Source organism: Watersipora subatra, chromosome 5 (genome assembly GCF_963576615.1).
Source record: "Watersipora subatra chromosome 5, tzWatSuba1.1, whole genome shotgun sequence".
In the NCBI taxonomy this organism is placed as follows: domain Eukaryota; kingdom Metazoa; phylum Bryozoa; class Gymnolaemata; order Cheilostomatida; family Watersiporidae; genus Watersipora; species Watersipora subatra.
This window is the reverse complement of record NC_088712.1, coordinates 53,626,734-53,646,656: the sequence shown is the minus strand read 5'-3', so window position 1 is coordinate 53,646,656 and position 19,923 is coordinate 53,626,734. Positions and strand designations below refer to the sequence as shown.

The 19,923-nt window shown below is 35.1% G+C and overlaps 2 protein-coding genes across 2 annotated transcripts in view; one reads left to right on the top strand and one right to left on the bottom strand.

Annotated features, from left to right (window-relative positions):
* Nucleotides 1–263: 263 nt before the first annotated feature.
* Nucleotides 264–5,742, bottom strand: LOC137396459 (lysM and putative peptidoglycan-binding domain-containing protein 1-like). The gene is made up of 2 exons (XM_068082748.1): nt 5,145–5,742; nt 264–1,176 (listed from the first exon to the last, which is right to left on the bottom strand). The coding sequence occupies exons 1-2, from the start codon at nt 5,705–5,707 to the stop codon at nt 939–941; spliced, it is 801 nt and encodes a 266-aa protein (XP_067938849.1). The 5' UTR covers nt 5,708–5,742; the 3' UTR covers nt 264–938.
* A 2,153-nt stretch (nt 5,743–7,895) lies between these two features.
* LOC137396986 (acetyl-coenzyme A synthetase 2-like, mitochondrial) overlaps nt 7,896–19,923 on the top strand; it is a 65,303-nt gene continuing 53,275 nt past the window's right edge. Inside the window, exons 1-5 of the mRNA XM_068083268.1 lie at nt 7,896–8,217; nt 9,472–9,568; nt 12,248–12,447; nt 16,174–16,349; nt 17,153–17,305. Coding sequence (XP_067939369.1) covers nt 7,917–8,217; nt 9,472–9,568; nt 12,248–12,447; nt 16,174–16,349; nt 17,153–17,305 — 927 coding nt within the window. The 5' untranslated portion in view covers nt 7,896–7,916. The remainder of the gene's footprint in view (nt 8,218–9,471; nt 9,569–12,247; nt 12,448–16,173; nt 16,350–17,152; nt 17,306–19,923) is intronic.

Below are 19,923 nucleotides of genomic sequence, written 5' to 3'. Positions count from 1 at the left end.
GCATATATAGTTGTATAGCTAGAGTTATGCAGCATACATGGTAGTAGAACTAGAACTATACACCATATACAGTAGTATAGCTAAAGCTATGCAGCATATGTGGTCGTACAGCTAGAGCTATGCAGCATATGTGGTCGTACAGCTAGAGCTATGCAGCATATATGGTAGTGCAGTTAAAGCTATACAGTATACGTACCTATATGGTAGTTTAACAGAGAAGGATGATGGGCCAATAGTAAAACCTATTGAATGTAAGCCCTTGATGCAGCTGCAATGTTCTTTTTATTTCTATAAATATAAAATATGAGCTCAATTTCTCCAACCGCTGCTATGCACTTTAACTTTTCTGACAGCATGTGGGTAATAGAACTTATGAGAACTATTGAAAATGGATAAGTGGCCATTTGGGCATAGTCGAAAAATAGAACCTTTTAGAAGACTCTTGGAAAATGAAAAAAAGGCTGTTAATTGTTAGTCTTTTGTCAACCCAATCCTACCTTAAAAACGCAGGTGATATTCTAAGCAAGGATGTAATAATTCAAGAATAAATGAGTGGATGCCATAACATTACTATTACTGTGGTATATCTAAATAATATAAGTATTAGCTAACATTTAACAAATAAAAAACCCTCGATAGACAAATGGTTAATGGGAGTTGAGTGAGTTGCACAAACCAGATCTTAGCAAAAATTAAAATTATAAACGATAATAATAGAACCCCATGCCACTTAGGAAATAAATACATCAATAAATGAAAATGACTATATAACGCAATACAATAAAATAAGTTGCTATCAAAAATACCTGTGTAATGTAGCTGCTATACGGTATTCAGCCTTAGCTCGTAAATAAATGGTACTACACAGGGTTAAACTTGGCTGCTCAGGAAGTGCTAGTACATAGATTTATTCTTCAACATAGGACGAAAGATAAACTTTATAAAGAAAAAAGTTCATCTTGGCGTTCTTGGTGCTTTCTTAATTTCCGTTCAACTTTGGCTTTAACAACTGGCTCAGGAGTTGTCTTTACATCATCGACCAAGGACCTGATACTGCTGCGGCTGTTCCGCTGGCTTGACGACTCTTTGCTATTCCCGTTGCGTGAGTTTTGGTGAGAGCTTTTGGGTCTCAGAAAGTAGTCAGGGTTCTGTGTGGATATATCGCTTTCGGAAAATCTAAAGGAACACACTCTAATACACTTGACATGTACATGTAGCCTTACAACACAATTATGATAAGAAAATGATAGCTTTGAGAAAGATACCTACGGATCATGATAATGGCTAGTTTCACTTCTTGAAAATGTACAGAAATGTCTTTTCACAAAAGTAAAGGAAGCGTAGAAAAGAATGATGAGACAGTGTGATACACGATATACTCGTAATAAGAACTTGCCACTGACTTGTTTTAGACACCAAGGCTATAAATGCAAGAACAACTACCAGCCACTTTGACCTCTGATGGTTTTCAATGCAACAGTTTGCACTCTGTAGTCACTGACAGAAGACATGTCTTTAGCAAATTATTCATTGTTGGAAAAAATCAAACAGAGGAAAAGCGGAGGAAAACAAATTGAGTCAAATCTGATGGACCTATGACCTATAAACATCCATACCTTTATGCTGACACGCTACAGAAGTACTCTATAGCATGTCAAGAGGAACAATTCGTACTGCTTCTACTATTCTGGTTTTAAGCAAGTTACACTGATTAAAATATGCACTTTGATGCTAGGCACTGATGGCATCGCCACTAGATACAATGTGTTGGTATCTGTTTACAAGTAATGCCTTTATACCACTCATAACTCATTGGCTAACTCTATGATCCAGAACACGTTTTGGTTTATAAAGTTATCAGAAACAACAAACTCAACGATGCAATGATTCTTTTGGCTCTCAATGAAGAAAAAGCTAGGAGTGAAAGCATTCTTGAAATCCTATTTCCTTAGCTAAGAGAGGTGTTATTAAAAATAGCTATGCTTTTTCATCCCCTGTCACCCGTGACCATCATAATAGCCTGTGTTACCATTTGAACTTCTGCAGCTAGCAATAGAGAGAGTATTCGACATAGAAAAATTCAGCTTTGTTATTTTAGTGCATTCAGAACAATATGTTATGTAAATTCTTTGATATATATCATTTTTACATGACATGCTTGGTGGTGTGCATACTGTAAGATCATGAGCCCCCACCACTCTTACACGGTGGAGTTTAGGCTACTAATAGACACCAAATGAGCAGAGTCAGTGACATAAAGCTATTCCTAATACATGACTTATTTTTTATTGTAACAAAATAATATCATTATTGTCAATATTTCCGTTTAAAAACAATAAGTGGAGCCTGTTAATTTTGCCCACCAGATGTCTGGCAAACCACAAGCAGTTCCGAAACCTTCCCACACAAGCTGCTTAAGAGAGATATATCGAACTGGCACTTCCCCCTCCACCCTAGAGATTTCCTTGTAGCTACTGCACTGTTTGATAAGGCTGAGAAGACTATAATCTTAATACACGGCTACCAAAACATCAATCAGTTTACTTAGCGAACATTGACATTTGACAGCTTATCAGCCTGTGGTTGTGGAAGTCTGCCTGAACAGGATGACAATAATAACACACAACTAAACCATTGTTACAAACCCTTGAGAAGAGAGGTTATGGCTTTATATTAACATAACACAATAAACATCAGAAGTTACCCTTAAGAACCAGATTCTTTATAAAATATTCGCCTTGTTTGTCAATTATCATCAGTCAAGTAGTTAAGATAGCTACTAAATGTTGGAGAAGTGCCAGATGTGACAATCACGCAAATTTTTCAAGTCTAAGATAGCAATGCTAACGACACATACATGTAATTAGACCAAACCTTATCTGGAAAAGCAAGTTCTTCACTGCAAATCTGGTTCGCAGTGACACTTGTCAAGTGTCTTTGTTCAAACAATGACACCGCGAAACAGATTTGTAGTGAAGAAGCATTTGGCTTGCAAGATAAGTTTTCAATTTCAAGTTATCAATTAACAATTTTAATGAAAACACCAATTTAGTAGATTCTATAGTCACTGCCAATAATCAGTTGAAGCCTCAAAAAGGCAAGAGTGTGCATTTTCGCTCGACACACAAGCATGCGTTTATTAGACAACCTTTGCTTCCTGACATGTTTACTTTTAAGCTAAACTTTGCAAGTTAAAAAAACTAATACCAGAATTTAACAAAGAGTTTGATATTGAAAAGGACAGTTTTGTAATTAAAGTTTATACTATAATCAAAGGAACCAGATGGTAATATTAACTAATGAGTTGTTGTGAATTGAATACAGAAAAGTTTGAAACAGAGATGCTGAGCCATTTCTTACTTTCTGAAGTTACTATCCATAAAGTAACAATTCAAATTATTTGAGCAAAAAATAGCTGCAATTGCAGGAGAGCTAACAAATGATTGCTCAAGTTATAATACAATCACCAACTATGATTCAAATACTAGGTAGATTTGACAACGCAGTATAGCATTAATACATAGTGTTGAAAACTTCAAGACAATAACGTAGCCGCAATTCAAAGTTAAAAGTCAAAATCACTCGATTTTTCTGTTTCAGACTTTTGTCCAGCACTGTAGATGGTTAAGATGCTTGTTTTGAGTAACCAGATAGGGTTTTGAAACCAAATGTTTTGGCGACTTTGTGAAAGACACGGAGCAAATTTGTGTGGAGTTTGGACAAAATCGGTCAAAAAATGTGGAGAACATTGGCGCAGGCTAACAGACGCACACCCGCTCATCCAATGACAATGTATCATTTATTAATATAGATATAATGTAATATAATACATGGTTTTTGATGTAATATAATAAATGAGATGTAATATTACAAATGTTTTTATGTAATATAATATATAAGATGTAATGTAACACAAAGTCTACTAATCCATGCAAGGTTTCAGTAACAAAATACACAAAAACCAAACAAAACCTTATATACATGTAAGTATGAGACATGCATCAGCGACATCTTATAAAATACATTCCTTAAAAACTCTGCCACAACAAATAAGCTACGCATGGTCAAAGTGATGGGAAAATCCCCACAAATATCATCTAACTCTCCATTTTGTATTCAATTTTGCATACTAATAAAATAGATTTCCGAAGTCATGTTTGAAGATGTTCCTTTACTAGCCTAAAAATAATATATAGTGCAAAATTGAAAAACTTTCTTTATAATCAGATGATACACATCGACTCTTAGCACTAATTGAGGACGATGCCTACTAGTTGTTTATATGACGTGGGAGTGAGTTACTCAGAGCTAACACAAGGGTTTAGAATCACATTTCGTGTCACTATAAACCAGAATACTGGCAGGATGTATCACACTCTCCGTTAATGCCTCATAAATCACACAACTTTTAAAGTAGTCAGATGAAGGGTGAAATTTTGACAAGTGCTGAAACTAACAATTGTGATAATGAATAAATCACAAAAATACTGAAAAGAACTCTTGCTACAGCGAGGTTAAGGTAATTAACATAACATTACATACAAGAACACATCACCAACACTACATGATACTATGACTAAATTCTTTAAGCAAAAGAAAAAAAATTTTTTACATAATTTTTTTTATGAATTACTCAGGATATATCGATTACTTTTGAAGTAGCGACACTTGGATATAGAATTCACCTGCCTTTTTAAAAACCTGTAATTTCTACCACTTTAAAAGTTTTTATATTACTGGCCAAAATGAGAAGTTCAATGAAGTCCTCATAAAAATTGAAAACCTGAGAAACTCGCTTCAACCACTTGCATTAAGACGATTCATACGTGGAAGTAATTCATGGAAACAAATGGTCAGATGACATCCAAATTAAACCGAGTATCTTCAACTGAACTAAAACTACTGCTTTGAGTTGCGAAAACTATTAGTCATCTTAGTATGTCTCTTATCTTATGCGGTAGAGAAGCAATATAACTATATGTAAAACATTCTAGTGATTTATAGATAGTGCTTCATATAACTTCAAGATGGCTACTAGATTCTCACATGCCAAGCTGATTAACATTTGATTACGGTAGTGAATCAATAAAAAAAATAGTACTTTTTGTGATTGCAACGACTTTTTGGTAGTAAATCATACTCACTGCGTTTGGTCTTCAACCCTTTTCTTTAAAAATGACAGAGACTGATCAAATCTGGTAAAAAAGTCATTACTATCGATACAGATGTTTTGAGTGGCACCATTGGAGGCTAGTGTTGAGGGCGAGTCTTTCATTGTCATGACATCATCTTTACGGGTAGACGGACTTATGTCACCAAAGTTGTCAAGGAAGACATCACTGCCAACATCAGAAGCATGTGTGGCCGGAGAAACTAAAGTCACATTGATGTCAGACGACTCTACAGCATCTACAGTAGAATGACCGACAATGCCAGTCGACAACTCCGAGGTAAATATGGGAATGTCGATCGTTTCCCTGAAGCTGAGTGACTCATTATTCCATAATTTATTTACTCTCTTTATATCCGAGACAGTAGAGTTATACTTTATCGCTAAACTGGTGAGACTATCCGATTTGATGATTTTATGTGTGACAACTGAGGTGGTTGGTCGCCGACTGGGACCATTGCTTGTAACAGCCGCACCATACCCCTTCGGTTTCCTTCCTTGAGCAGCCCTTGTCAAACTCTGATGTTCATCAGCCATTAACCATTTGTGGATTGTACTGACCACTTCCAAAGCTACAATGTAAAAACGCAAACCGATATTCAAAAGTGAGAGATTCAGAAAATATCTATAGCCTCAATAAAAATGTATAGCTCAATCTATAAACACCCTTCAAAAGCAGCTTGGCCACCACACAAACAACGACAGAAACTCGATTATGGTGATTGTGAATTGATTTTAAATTGATATTGATATCCTATAACCATCATATTTTTAACACGAGATGATTACCAAGATACATAGAGCAGGAAAGTACTGTGCCAGTTACTTAAAATCCAAAATTAAAAAAATGAAATGTTGTATCAATAGGAAGTTGCCTTGTGAAACAATTCACACAATAAACAATACTCCAGCACATTTTTCGAAAAGGTTTCAATACGATACAACCCATAAAAACACATGCATATATAAAAGTAACACATATATATACATATATATATATATATATAAGTAACACACACGCATGTGTATAGGATATATATATATGTTGGCTATATATACACGTAGATATATACGTATATATAGCAAGGTGAAACAACACTAGCATATTTGCTATCATCAGAAAAATTATTATTACTAAGCATTATTGAGAAATATGATATACAATGCAACCGCTAAAATATTGATGAGCTGACATCATAACCTCTTAGTATGCACATGATTGAATAATGTAATGCACAACTACTACTTCATCACTGTACTAGCTTATCAACTGAACTAGACTTCTGAAATATAACCATTAGACTAGAGTTCAAAGGTGAGACATTGGACCAAAGTCCACAGAAAAATGAAATCATATTTTAAACCAATATTATGAATCGAGTCAAAATTTCGAGCTATACAGATATAAACTTTGCCACACCAGCTCTCCCAACAACTAATGTCTTGCAAGACAAGACGCAAAGTATTGAAGAACATTCTTTACCACTAAGATTCAACCATCTATTACAACTGTTTCAAAAGAAACGTTTACTTGCTTCCATTTACTTATTGCAATCAAGTTTAATGTAGCAGCAAAGATTTAGAGAACAATCAAAATGCTCTATATTGATGGCCCACTCGACTTTGTTCCTATCCCTAAATGATCTTATCAATCATAAGTGTTAACTCAAAGAATGCAATTTGGCTTTAATCTACTGTTGCTAGTCACCACAAATTACAAAACTAGTACAATTCAAAATTATTACCTTTCCTCCTAACTTATTTAAAATGTTGGTCACCTACGTTCATCTGTATTAAAGTTAGTTTTTGTTCTTAAATACTTTATCTTGCTCGTTATTGAATTAAAAATTAGAAACCATGTGGCAAAAAGTTCATCTGACATTGACTTAAATTTTTCATACTTTATAATCAGAATCTTACCAAAATTAAACGGCATTTAAACTATTTCCTAAAGATAAAGATATTTTGATCTTGTATAAGTTCATATGATGAACTTATACAAGACCACCCTACTGAAATAGCGACAACTAGGGCTACGGCAAGGGGAGACCCTCCTACAATATTCGCCAACAAATCAGAACTGAAATCAAAGATTGCTTGCTAACTGCTCTCGTAACATACCGATGCTTCTAACATACTGCTCTATAACATATAGTCGTGAAATAGTAAGAAACTACTGATAAATTCGGGCTAATGACTTCAATTTACGAGGCACACCACTTGTTTCTGCTTTAGTTTGTCCGAAAGAAGAAGAGAGAGAAGAGATGTTTAAACAGTCAACAGTGGCTTTTTCAGACTTTCAATTACAAATTGGAAGGTTTAAATGCATTAAAAGTACTGTAAGTTTAACAAATCCCAATGAACTAACAACTAAAGCACTAAAATCATGTTTTCACGTAGCATGAAAGACAATGCTTTGATACAACAAAAGTGCAGACGGCGAAAAGTGCAAGTTATAGTTTTTTTGGCGGAAACACTATTCACATAAATGTATACTTACTTGTTGGGGTCGCTATAAGTATAGTCAATCATCCGGTGTTTTTAATAGAGCACTCTACACATCGCTCTACACATAAAGGTTTCATAGGTTTTCACCTAAACGTTTTCAAGTCTAAATGAAGACTGCGTACTAAACTTGCGTGTGTCAACCCCAATGTAGCCAAGTCGGCTAGTAGAAAATACGTGTAGACAGGCTTCTCCGCTTGAGCATTCGGGCCTGGCTTGGCATTCCCAGAGGAAATACCCTATGGCTTACCATCTTGCAGCCCGTTTTTGCAAAAACACAGTCAGCTGCAAATTTGCAAAAGCTATCAATTTTAGTTGTTTGCGTTGCAATGTGTCAACTGTTGTATCATCATCTTTTGAGTTCCCTAATTTTAAAACACACAATGAGCTGCACGAATTCAGTATTAACAAGACAGATGAGTTTTGGGCATCGCTAGCTCATTCTCGTTTAAAATGGTTAAAGTCGTTTCATACAACTCAGCAATGTAATATGGACGAAGGGAAGTTTGCATGGTTTTTTGGAGGGCAACTTAATATTGCAGGTTTGTAATTTTGAAGCTAGTGCGACATGTAATATTGTATTGTGTTTTCAATGGACTTGTGTCTTCAATATTTTTATTCAAGACGGTTTCTGTCTTCAATATTTTTATTAGCAAGGGCTCAAGCGTGCATATGTTGTTGCTTATCTATAAGCTCATCTAACCTTTGCTAACTACAATGTATTTGAGATGTGAACGGTACCATCGCCCTATCGAATAGTAATAGCTCTGTTTTGTAGCAATGAAAGTGTGCGAGGTAATAATACCTTGCAAAAGACACTCACTGTTGTCTTGAGCTTTATTAGGCTGCATACTTTTCTAATATTTAGATCAATGGATTTACCGTGCCAATATTACACAAATATCTAAGTAACAAATAGTATTATCGCTCAAATTGTTGGGTTAACAATACTAGGCAGCAGTGGACTAATGGGTCTATTTCATTACCCTCATTAAAAAATATTTTGCCCATAAACTTAAGTGTGATCCACTATCATCTCTTATTTTAAGAAGTAATGGAAATAAACTACCCTTTCCTTGTGAGTGGCACATCGAAAAAATGATGTCTTATGCAATTATGCTGTTTAAAAGGGCATCTAAGTTGACAACTCTCATGGCCTAATTAATTCTAATAATCATGCAAGGCTATGGATCAACCCCTTAATTACAACGTTTATGGCAAAGATCAGGGGAAGTTTAATGGGCATCATTGTTGAGGCCACTCATCGTATGGAGACCACAGGCTAGGTAGAGAAAGAGAGAGTATACTTTCAATGGAATAGTAAACAACAGTGCCAGCAGGCTGAAATCAAAGCTATTTAAACATGTAAACTGGAGTTGCCTCCTTAAGGCTTCTGATGTACTCACATTTACAGAGGTTTAGGTCGTACTGAAGAGACTGTTATGTACCGCACAAAGAGTGCATGCGAGATTTTCCTAATTAGGCAATGGAATTATTGGGCTAGTGATTGTCATCTTTTTTGAAAATGTTTTCCTGGGAAAATGACTGATATACCTACATTTTAATTTGTTTTATTTACTATACCTCTGCATTATGCTGTCATGTTCTTTAATCATCAAATCTCAATGTCAGTGGACTGTTTCTACCTTTATTACTATTTGTGAATTTGGAAAAATATTCTTATTTTTTGTAAAGAAGTTGCAACTAATTCATATTTTATAGAAGAGACTTCGTAAGTAAAATTATTTTGAAAAATTGGCCAACTTTATTTGCCAGCTTGTGTTCCTTGTTTGCAGACAACTGCGTTGACAGGCACGCTCTCGTAAAGCCCGATAAAGTGGCACTTATCTGGGAAAAGGATGAGCCTGGCAATCAGCAGCTGGTGACATATCGGTCAGTTTACTCATGATTTGTTGTACGGTGTCTGTGAATGTAGAGGGATGGAGCTGCTTTTAGCATTGTTCATTTTAAGGATCTTGAGCTCGCTTGTTACGGAGTGATAAAACTATAAGGCAAGGACATAGTCTATCATTATTTAATACAGTGGACCTCCACCATACCACATTATTTTATTCTGGTGTTGGCATCATACGGAGAAAATGGCGTATAGAAATCCATAGTAACTATCTGATGCAAACATAATCAGGTGAAAACATGAAAATTTTATATACGTCCTGTACATATTAAAATTTAGTTACAAGATAATATGTTAACCTTAATAACTATAGTTACCTACAGCATTGTGGGGGATTTTGGCGAATAGCATATCAGCATCTTCGTTATTTCGACGTAAGCAGCACCCCGACTGCTAAATGTGAATTTCGAAAACAATATTTATTAATATCGTGTGGCGAAAAAAATGTTGTATGGCGGAGGCGAAAAACATCCTGCTATACATCGTAAGGCGAAAAATTGTATAACAGGGGCATCGTAACTTGGGGTGCACTCTAGTACATATTTTAATAGTAAAGGCCAAAAGTTCGAATTCTGTACCGTGCAATCTTTTCTCCAATTGCCAACTGTGGTTTCGAAGCGATGGACAGACACAGCTCTGATTATAGTAATGACTAGTACACTGGCAGTTCTATGTGCAGCGAGAGATCATCAGGTGTAATAACTATGTTCACAATTATTCCATTATGCAGCTAGGTGGTCCAGTAGTGTAGTTGGTAAGGCGTGTGGCTGCGAAGCCCGATATTCGAGTTCAATTCGGATGTAATGCATTCTTTTTTCTAACATCAAAGCATGGCTTCTTATTTCACGATTCTTATTACAGTAAAGCTTTACATGTGAATTTAAAACTATTGCTTTTCTTTCTTCTGAACGAATTTTCTAATTTTTACTATGTCTATATCTATTAGTCCGTCATACAGCAATTTAAATGTAATCTTCTATGTATCCATTATGTGGAGTTATCTTCTACTCTCTGCTTTCAGTGACATGCGACTCGTATGGCGAGTAGGCTACTCAAAGGCACAAATCCATTTAAATATTTTAGCATAAATTTAGTATGGTTATTATGAAATAAGCAATAGGTTATCGTAGCTTACAAGCCTCAAGACAGGAAATTACTGATTTTGTTTCATGTTTCTCTTTGCAAACTCTGGTTGCTACAAATTATATGAACTTCAGTAGTTTCAGTTTTGTTGCTCATTCGATACTTTACGTTTTTAGTAACAAATTTGTCTTGGAAATAACTGGAAAATATGTATAACTTTTTATTGGCAATCAGCAACAAAATGATGTTTTCGTTACATGCCAAAACAAAGATGAAACCAGAAATCAAATAAATCAAAAAAATATAAAAGTATTGTGGACGAGTCATAATATTTGATTGTAGGTTGCAGTAACAGAGAGTTCATAAACTAAAATATATGATGGTGGGTATAGTATGTTGGTATCATGAGTTGGGAAACGATATAATTTGTCATATGCGTGGAAAGATGAATACAAATATTCTGGGTATACAAATATAAATTTTATATAATATTATATAACATTTATATAATATTATATTATAATAATATACTATTATCCCTCGACCAAATGAGCGGATGCGAAGTTTGGGAGTTTTTATGATAAATGCATGTGCACACAACTTATGAAAATTAATTACATTAATTACATCTAATATTAGTAATACTAGTAATAATAGACATACTAATAGTAATATTAGTCTAATTTTACTTCTAATATTGCATTTCTCCTATTGCAGGGTAGAGATATAAACATATAATCTTTTCCTTTCATTATTGCTGTTTGTCATGACCAAACACTTTTTACAATAGATATTCTAAAAATCTATATAAATATCACTTCTTGATATTGTTAGCTATGACGTTTTGAAATGTAAACAAAATTGTGCATTGGTTTTCTATTATTACTATATTAATAATATTGGTTATTCTAATAATATCAGTGCATTTTACTTCTAATATTGGCCAATATTGTATTTCTCCTATTGCAGGGGGAGAGATATAAACATATAATCTTTTCCTTTAATTATTGTTGTTTGTTGTATATATAATAACACCCACACCCAGTACGTTACAGCTACCATTGCAGTTATCCTATTGCACTGCAGTGCCATTTGACTGCTAATATTGCATTTCTCAACCATCAGTACCCTTTCTTTTTTCCAATATCACTTTGGTCGTGGGCTGTATGACAGTGGAATTTCTAGTTATATAATATTATTATATTATTATAAATATTATTATATGCTATTCTGGGCATAGTTTATGTAAATGTGACTAGCTGGCTTTAAAACTTTTTCAATACTAAACTACTGGTCTTGGAGAGCAGAAGCTCACCAGTACAGAAAATATGACCCCAAAAAACTTTTATTCTAAAAATCTTTTTTAAAATTAGACTATTTTATTTTAGTCAAAATAACGGTTTGGTTAACTGGGTCTGAGAACACCAGTACTATTACGCTACTATTCTAGACTACTGGCCCTCACTGGCTGGTTTCACTATGAATTCTTAACTCACCACAAGTATGAACCAAAGTGTAAATTGAGTTCAAATAGAAAAGAGCATGTTTTCAACAGAATTCTGATCATTTCACAGAGAACTACAAGAGATGACATGCAGGATAGCGAATGTACTTAAAGCTCATGGCGTGCAGAAAGGAGATAGAGTGGCGATATACATGCCTAACTCACCTATAGCCGTAGCATCTATGCTCGCGTGTGTGCGAATAGGAGCCATGCACACCGTTGTCTTTGCCGGTTTTAGCACAGAGGCTCTAGCAGCTCGCATACAAGATGGTAGGGCTTATCTTGTTGAGCTTATTGACTCTAGCAATATCATGGCCACTACTTCTATAAGAGCATGTAGGGAGAGGAAGGGTGACTGAGTGGAAGGGTGCAGGGCTTGTGTGTCTCAGTATTTTATAATGGAAATTATTAATGATGAACAGAGAGATGTTCTAGATCAGACCTGTCACATTACAGGAACACATACGTAAATCTAGTGGCAAAATATTTTACTTACACATCACCACTATATCTACTACTACTGTACTACTACTATTAACACTAGTATATTAGATTATTAGTACTATACTAGTATAGTACTACTATACTAGTAGTACTATACTAGTATTACAGTACTGTAATACTATACAGTACTGTAATACTAATACTACTGCAGTAGTACTACAGCACTAGTACTATGACATACTAGTATCGTTCTAGTATAATACTAGTGTAGTACTACAGTAGTATTAGTATAGTAGTATTATAGTACTAGTATAGTAGTACTAATATAGTAGTACTAGTATAGTACTACAGCAGTACTATACTATATCTACTAGCAGTCTAGTGCGCTGTGAGAGATCGTCGGGTAGAATAACTATGAGTATATAATTGTTTTGTAAATCCTATGGGCGGTTGATTGGTGCACTTGGTCTACCTTGCTGAAAGATACGAGTTTGAATCCGGCACTATGTCACAATTTTTCCCAACCTACAATCGTGGCTTTAGATGGACGGACAGGGTTGTTATTATAGTAAAGATTTTTATTGTGCATTTGAGTAGCACATATACGACCAACTTATATGACCAGCATATATACACATATATGTTGAACTGGTATTACTGCGCTAGGATAGAGTTGGCCGTTGAGAAAGTTCACCCCTCTTGAAGCTGTACATGTACATGCTTGGTAGATTGTGTGTTAATTGAACCAGTTTTCATTTGAGCACACGCTCAAGTGCGGTCAAACCTCCACTTAAGGTAGGGCCACACGAGACAAAATTCTCACGAAATTGGCGTAATTTGGACGAAACGATTCGGACGAATTGACATTTGGACGAATTCGTCCATCGTTGGTTGCGCACGATGAACGAATCCTGAATTGGACAAAATGTCAGAAATTCCTACGAATCGTTGTTTGATTGGTCGGTTGAAAAGGTTAGTTGAATGTTGAAGGTCGTTTTTTTGGCGCATATCCAGAAAAAAATAAACGGAATCGGCTTCAATTTATCACCGCGTTCTGATTGGCTAGTTGAAAGTTAGTTTCGTACGAATCCGTGGTGGAGAAACTCCGTGTGGCAGGTCAGAAATTTCGTATAAATGGGATTTCCCAGATTAGTTGAAATTACACGATACGTGTGGCCCTACCTTTACAATAACGTCAAAATTTGTTTTTCCAATGTGCTATATGAAGTGGGAGAAAATATTAGCGTAAAGCACATAAAGTACATAATTTTTTTATCGTATATTTCAATACATCAGAGTCTTGGCTTTCGAATGAGCTATTGTTTGCCATGGTGAGACAGACATTGGTTGGTGTTTATAGGATTTCCCCAGAGCTTTACCTCGAAAAAGTTTACTGGCATAGTCTCGAAAATTGTGACGTCACAATTCTCATATTCGTTGTTGTGTGCTCTTACAGCTTATTTATCAACTACGAAAGTGACGATAATGACGCTAGTGGCAGGCAAAGGTAGGACAACTCCAGAGAACGAATGAAGATGACAAAGGAATCAGTGTCATTAGTTCTCCATGTACATATTATTTCTATGATAAGTACCTCAGACTCCAAGAACCATACTATATTTTCCCGATGATATTATGCACTAGCTCTTTATTTTTAATGCGATGTTAAGGGTGACGAATGAGACTAATTAATTTCAAGCATTGCGTGATCTCGCGAAAGTGCGATTGACATTTAGTCCTAGGGCCACGCAACCGCAGGTCATAATTTAATCGATGTGATTTCATTACTTTTATCAACGACAGTACATTTATTGAAGCATAATTAATTAACCCAGAACATGTGTTTGTATTGGTCGGGCGTTAGCACGATCGGGGCATTGTTGATTATCTAAAATCCTTGTTTATTATTAGCGCTCTCCGGGTTTAACAGCACCGATTGTCACAGAAAAACGCAGCCTCAATGGCAGCGAAAGGGATCGACGACCTAAGGCCAAACGAGAATTATGTCGTCACATTTTGAGTACCTGAACCAAGTGTTTTTTTTTGCAGGACGTACTTTTGACACCCCGTTTTTCATAGTTTTATTATTCTTTGTGTATTGAATATAGGCTCATTCGAAAGCCAAGACTCTGATGTATTGAAATATATAATAAAAAAATTATGTAATTTATGTGCTTTAAATGCACTGAGTAATTTCAGACACCTGACTTGGAAGTTTTTGAAACTTTTTAGTTTTATGAGTGTCAGTGACAAGACCAGAGAACATTAAAAATAGAATTAGGAAAAATATGTGTATGAGCGTATGAATAGAAAAATATATGTATTCATAAACTAATGTAAGTTAACTCTTTCACTCCGGGCCGTTATCATGGCTCACCGTAGTACCTATTTACCAAAACATTCATTACGGATCTACCAGAAATTTTCAACAATAAATTTAAAATATTGGGTTATCATTTAAAAAAAAATGGTTATTGCCCTTTTTACTCAGAATTCACAGCATAATAATGTGGTCACTTCATGTCTTAAGTAGATGCACACTTTAATACCACAATATTTCTATTCCAAGGTATTTCTAAAGACACAAAACTATGTTTATGAATCTACAACTTGAACTTTGCTTGTTTTCAAGTCCGTTTTCTATGATGTTTTGTTAGAAAATGAAGGTCAGCCTTTTGGTCAAATTGCGAAAATGGTAGCATTTTATTTTTGCTGCCGGTTTTACTAACCGAGAAAAACTATTAAACATGGCTTATATACTTCAAATACATTCAGCCTTGTGTGAAACATTTTGTTGATTTCAAAGAATTTTAGATGGAATCTCGAGGACCAAAGCTCTAGCTTTTAAACTAAAATACCGAGTGAGTACAAATTGAGCAATACATCCCCAAAAGAGATGACTCATCCAAAGATGCCACTAAGATGAAACTGATTGTATTGTGGCATCAATCAGAAGAAGCAAAATAATTCTATAGTAAAGGGTGAATTAGAACATCGTCTATTTTGTGTTAAAACTAGTGAATGCCTGGTGTTGGCCCTTTTTATTACAAGGCTTATATCAAAGACTTGTAATAAATGTTTTTTACGCAGAAAACTTATTTTTATTTAACATATGCAACATTTACTATCATAATTTACCATCAAGTTCACCTATTATGGTTCAGAACCTTCAAAAGTGTGCTGCATATTTTTATCATCGCCTTAACTCCCAAAGCATCATGACCTTGAGTCTAAACTTGTGTTCTTGTGTTTCTTAGGTAACAATAATATCTTCCTTTTATTGATTATTGCTTTATAATTTAGTTTTTTAATAGTTTTAAGTAACACATTTATTTGAAGCTAAGAGTAATTACCCAGTGCATGTGATAAGGAATGACCTAAATGGGTTACTGCATGTCCTTAGAAGAATGTTTGCTCCAAAAAACAGGCTGAAACTTGCTGTGTAGGGGTTTGACTGTGCCATTAATTTTTAGCTACTTTATAGGATTTCGGTGATTTTTCGATATGATTCACATCTCATGGGTACACAACTAACGTGTTTTTGTTTGTCAGCATCTTGCACGGCTGTCATTACGTCTGATCAGGCACTGAGAGGCGGGAAGATTATAGAGCTGAAAAGAACGGTCGATGCCGCAGTTGCTAAATGCCCGTCTGTTAAACATGTCTTCGTATCTCAGAGAACTGGAGCTGATCTGCCGAATATGCCTCTTGACTTACCTTTGGATAAGGTATGTAGATACACATGTACATTTACTTACCTTTGGATAAGGTGTGTAGTTATACATTTACTTACCTTTGAATAAGGTATGTAGTTATACATGTACATTTACTTACCTTTGGATAAGGTATGTAGTTATACATTTACTTACCTCTGAATAAGGTATGTAGTTATACATGTACATTTACTTACCTTTGAATAAGGTATGTAGTTATACATGTGCATCTACTTACATTTGGATAAGGTGTGTAGTCATACATTTACTTACCTTTGAATAAAGTATGTAGTTATACATGTACATTTACTTACCTTTGGATAAGGTATGTAGTTATACATGTACATCTACTTACCTTTGGACAAGGTGTGTAGTTATGCAGGTGCATATACTTGAAGTATGTAGTTATGTACATGTTTTTTGAGTACATGTCTTTTCAGTATTGTCTGCTCATTTAATAGATGTATTTTCCTAAAATAGGTAAGCTCTACATTTTACACCTGAAAGCTTTTATTTATGTAGTATTGGTAGAAACAACATTAGGTAAGCTCTTACTTATGAGCTCTATATTAAATTTTTGTTAGGAAATTTCATAACTTTCTAAAATCAAAAATTTGAAATAATCATTGTTTAAGAGTTGTCTGCTTTTCTCCTAATAATAGCTACAATGAGAAAAGACAAATCCCAGTAGTGAAAGTTATTCTCCATCTACTGTGTAACAGTGTATTAGCAATTCGTTCATTGTACTACAATCTAAGCTCGCTAAGGAAGGTGTTTGGTGAATAGGTCGTAATTTTTCTATCGAATTTAACTGTTAGTTGATGGCCCAAGCGTGTCAGCATTCAGCCATTGAAATAATGGAGAGTGAGGATCCATCCTTCATGCTGTACACTTCAGGAAGTACAGGGAAACCAAAGGGAATACAACATTCTACTGCAGGCTATCTCCTCTATGCCAGTGTTACCCATCAGGCAAGTTTGCCATAAGCAAAAATAGAAATGTTGAGAAGTTATGTTATGCTCTCACTCTCTGGAGTAGTAGGGCGGTTTCCTTGCCCCACACATGTTGATGCTTAGTAAAATATTGGAGCATGGCTATATCGAAAGTGTGTTTTTTGATAGGGTGTGTTATAGCTATAGTTCACTCTAGCAATGGTTCACTATAGCCATGACTCTTTTTCCATTTCTCACTTTAGCTATAGAGAACCATAGCTATGGTTCACTATAGCTATGGCTCACTGTAGCCCTGACTCATTGTAGCAACAGCTCTCTATAGCTATAGTCTACTATGGCTATAGTCTACTATAGCCATAGCGAGCTATAGTTCACTATAGCCATTTGTAACTATACCCTTAGTTCACTATATCTATAGCTCTTTATAGCTATAGTTCACTATGGCTATAGAGAACTATAGCTATGGTTCACTATAGCTATCATGCATGGGAGCTATACATATGTAAGCATGAATGATAAGACAGTAATGGTGACAACCAGTATGATATAGCCATGGATTCTACGTTTATCATGCCTCAAATAAAATAGTATCCTTATGAAAATGAGTAGCCTACTCTGTACAGCTTATTCTGCATTCTTCCTATTTGCTGTGTTGCATGATTTAAGTCATTTTAGCTATGACTAGGAGTTCTACACCTTGAAGCAACAGCAGATTCATAAAAACAAATGACTGTTTGGATGCCGTGACAACTTACTCTTCATCTCCATTCATAGTATTTTGGAAGGCTGCTCAGTAGTTGGAGTTTAACTTGGTAGTTGGTGATTATCAAGAATACAGCAACAATCATATTAGGGGAAGTTGATAATGGTAATTGATGAATTAGTTTAATCTGGGGTGTGGATATTTTATGTGCAAACCTTAAAGGTTAACCTTAAGAATAAAATAAATTAAAAATAAAATTAATAAGAACAAATAAAACTGACTGATACAAAATACTTGTAAATAAAACTGACTGAGTGCACAAATAACAACATGTTTAGTTGTTGTTGTTGCCTAAGTTCTTAAAGGTTGACTTGCAACAAAATTCACATTACCGTTATTTGATATGAAAAGATTCACCATGTCTTACGCTGTTGTGTTGTAGGTGCAAAATATGTGGAAAGGTGATTACAAGCTCTTAAAAGCTCAAAAACGAACAGAAGATCGCAGCCACACGAGACCGCTGTAGTTTGGATTCTCTTTCCAAAACGGCTCAACTGTGATGTAGTTGTGAGAGATGGTTTCTGTTTACACTTTCTTGCAACCTTATTCGTCGAAATATTTTCACAAATATACTTCACGCATTAAATAAAACTATGTCTATTGTTCTTACGCGTCTGTTTTATCGTCATTGTAATGCTGTCACTTTTAGCACTGATATCTTATAACTTACCTTAAAAATTCGTTTAATTTTTTAGCCTTAGCTTGAAGGAGTACATATCATTGTCTGATAATCATTTCAAGTCTGTTGGTCACCTGTGATAATCGAAAAGTGCTGCAAAAATTATTTGCGAAGTATTGGGTCACATGATCAGATTACGACTTGATGATTGAATAATGCCGAAACAAAACTGTAAAGTAGCGAGCATCTATATTTGATACGGGGTCTTCGGTAAAACCCGAAGTGTTTGTCATAAACTAGTACTACGATAAGTTTTATATTGAGCTTTGTATTGGCCTTTTAATTCACGTGAGAACATACGTGACAAGACGATAACCAAATTTCGTGGTTACGTCATCGAAATAAAGAGATTCCAATCTACGGCGGCTTTTCGTTTTTGAGCTTTTAAGAGCTTGTAATCACATTTCCACATATTTGGCACTTACAACACAACAGAGTAAGACATGGTGAATCTTTTGATATCAAATAACTGTAATGTAAATTTTGTTGCAAGTCAACCTTTAACAATTTTCATATGTTAACTTGATATAATATTGCTGGGATACACTATGAACTCTCATGCTATGAGATCTCTTTTACACTGTGCGCGCTCGCATAGCAACGCTAAATGTAACTTCTTTTAAATGATTTCCCATTATGCTATCTAACATTTGATCGTAGCCATCACTAAACCGCCGTAGATCGAAATCAGTTTATTTTTCTGACATAGTCATTACATTTGGTTATTATTTTGTCACGTGATGTTCTCACGTAAATTGAAAGGCCAATAAAAGGCTCAATATAAAACTTCTCGTAGCACTAGTTTATGACAAACGCTTCGGGTCTTACCGAAGACCCTGTATCAATTATAGATGCTCGCTACTTTACGGTTTTGTTTCGGCTTGGTCTAATCGTCTAGCTGTAATCTGATCATGTGACCCATACTTCACGAATAATTTCTGCAACATTTTTCGATTATCACAGGTGACCAACAGACTCGTCATGTTTATCAGACAATGATATGTACTCCTTCGTGCTAAGGTTGAAAAATTAAAACGAATTTTCACGGTAGGTTATAGGATATCAGTGCTGAAAGTGACAGCATTATAATGACGATAAAATAGACGCGTAAGAACAATAGACTTGGTTTTATTGAATGCGTGAAGTATATTTGTGAAAATATTTTGACGAATGAGGCTGCGTGAAAGTGTAAAC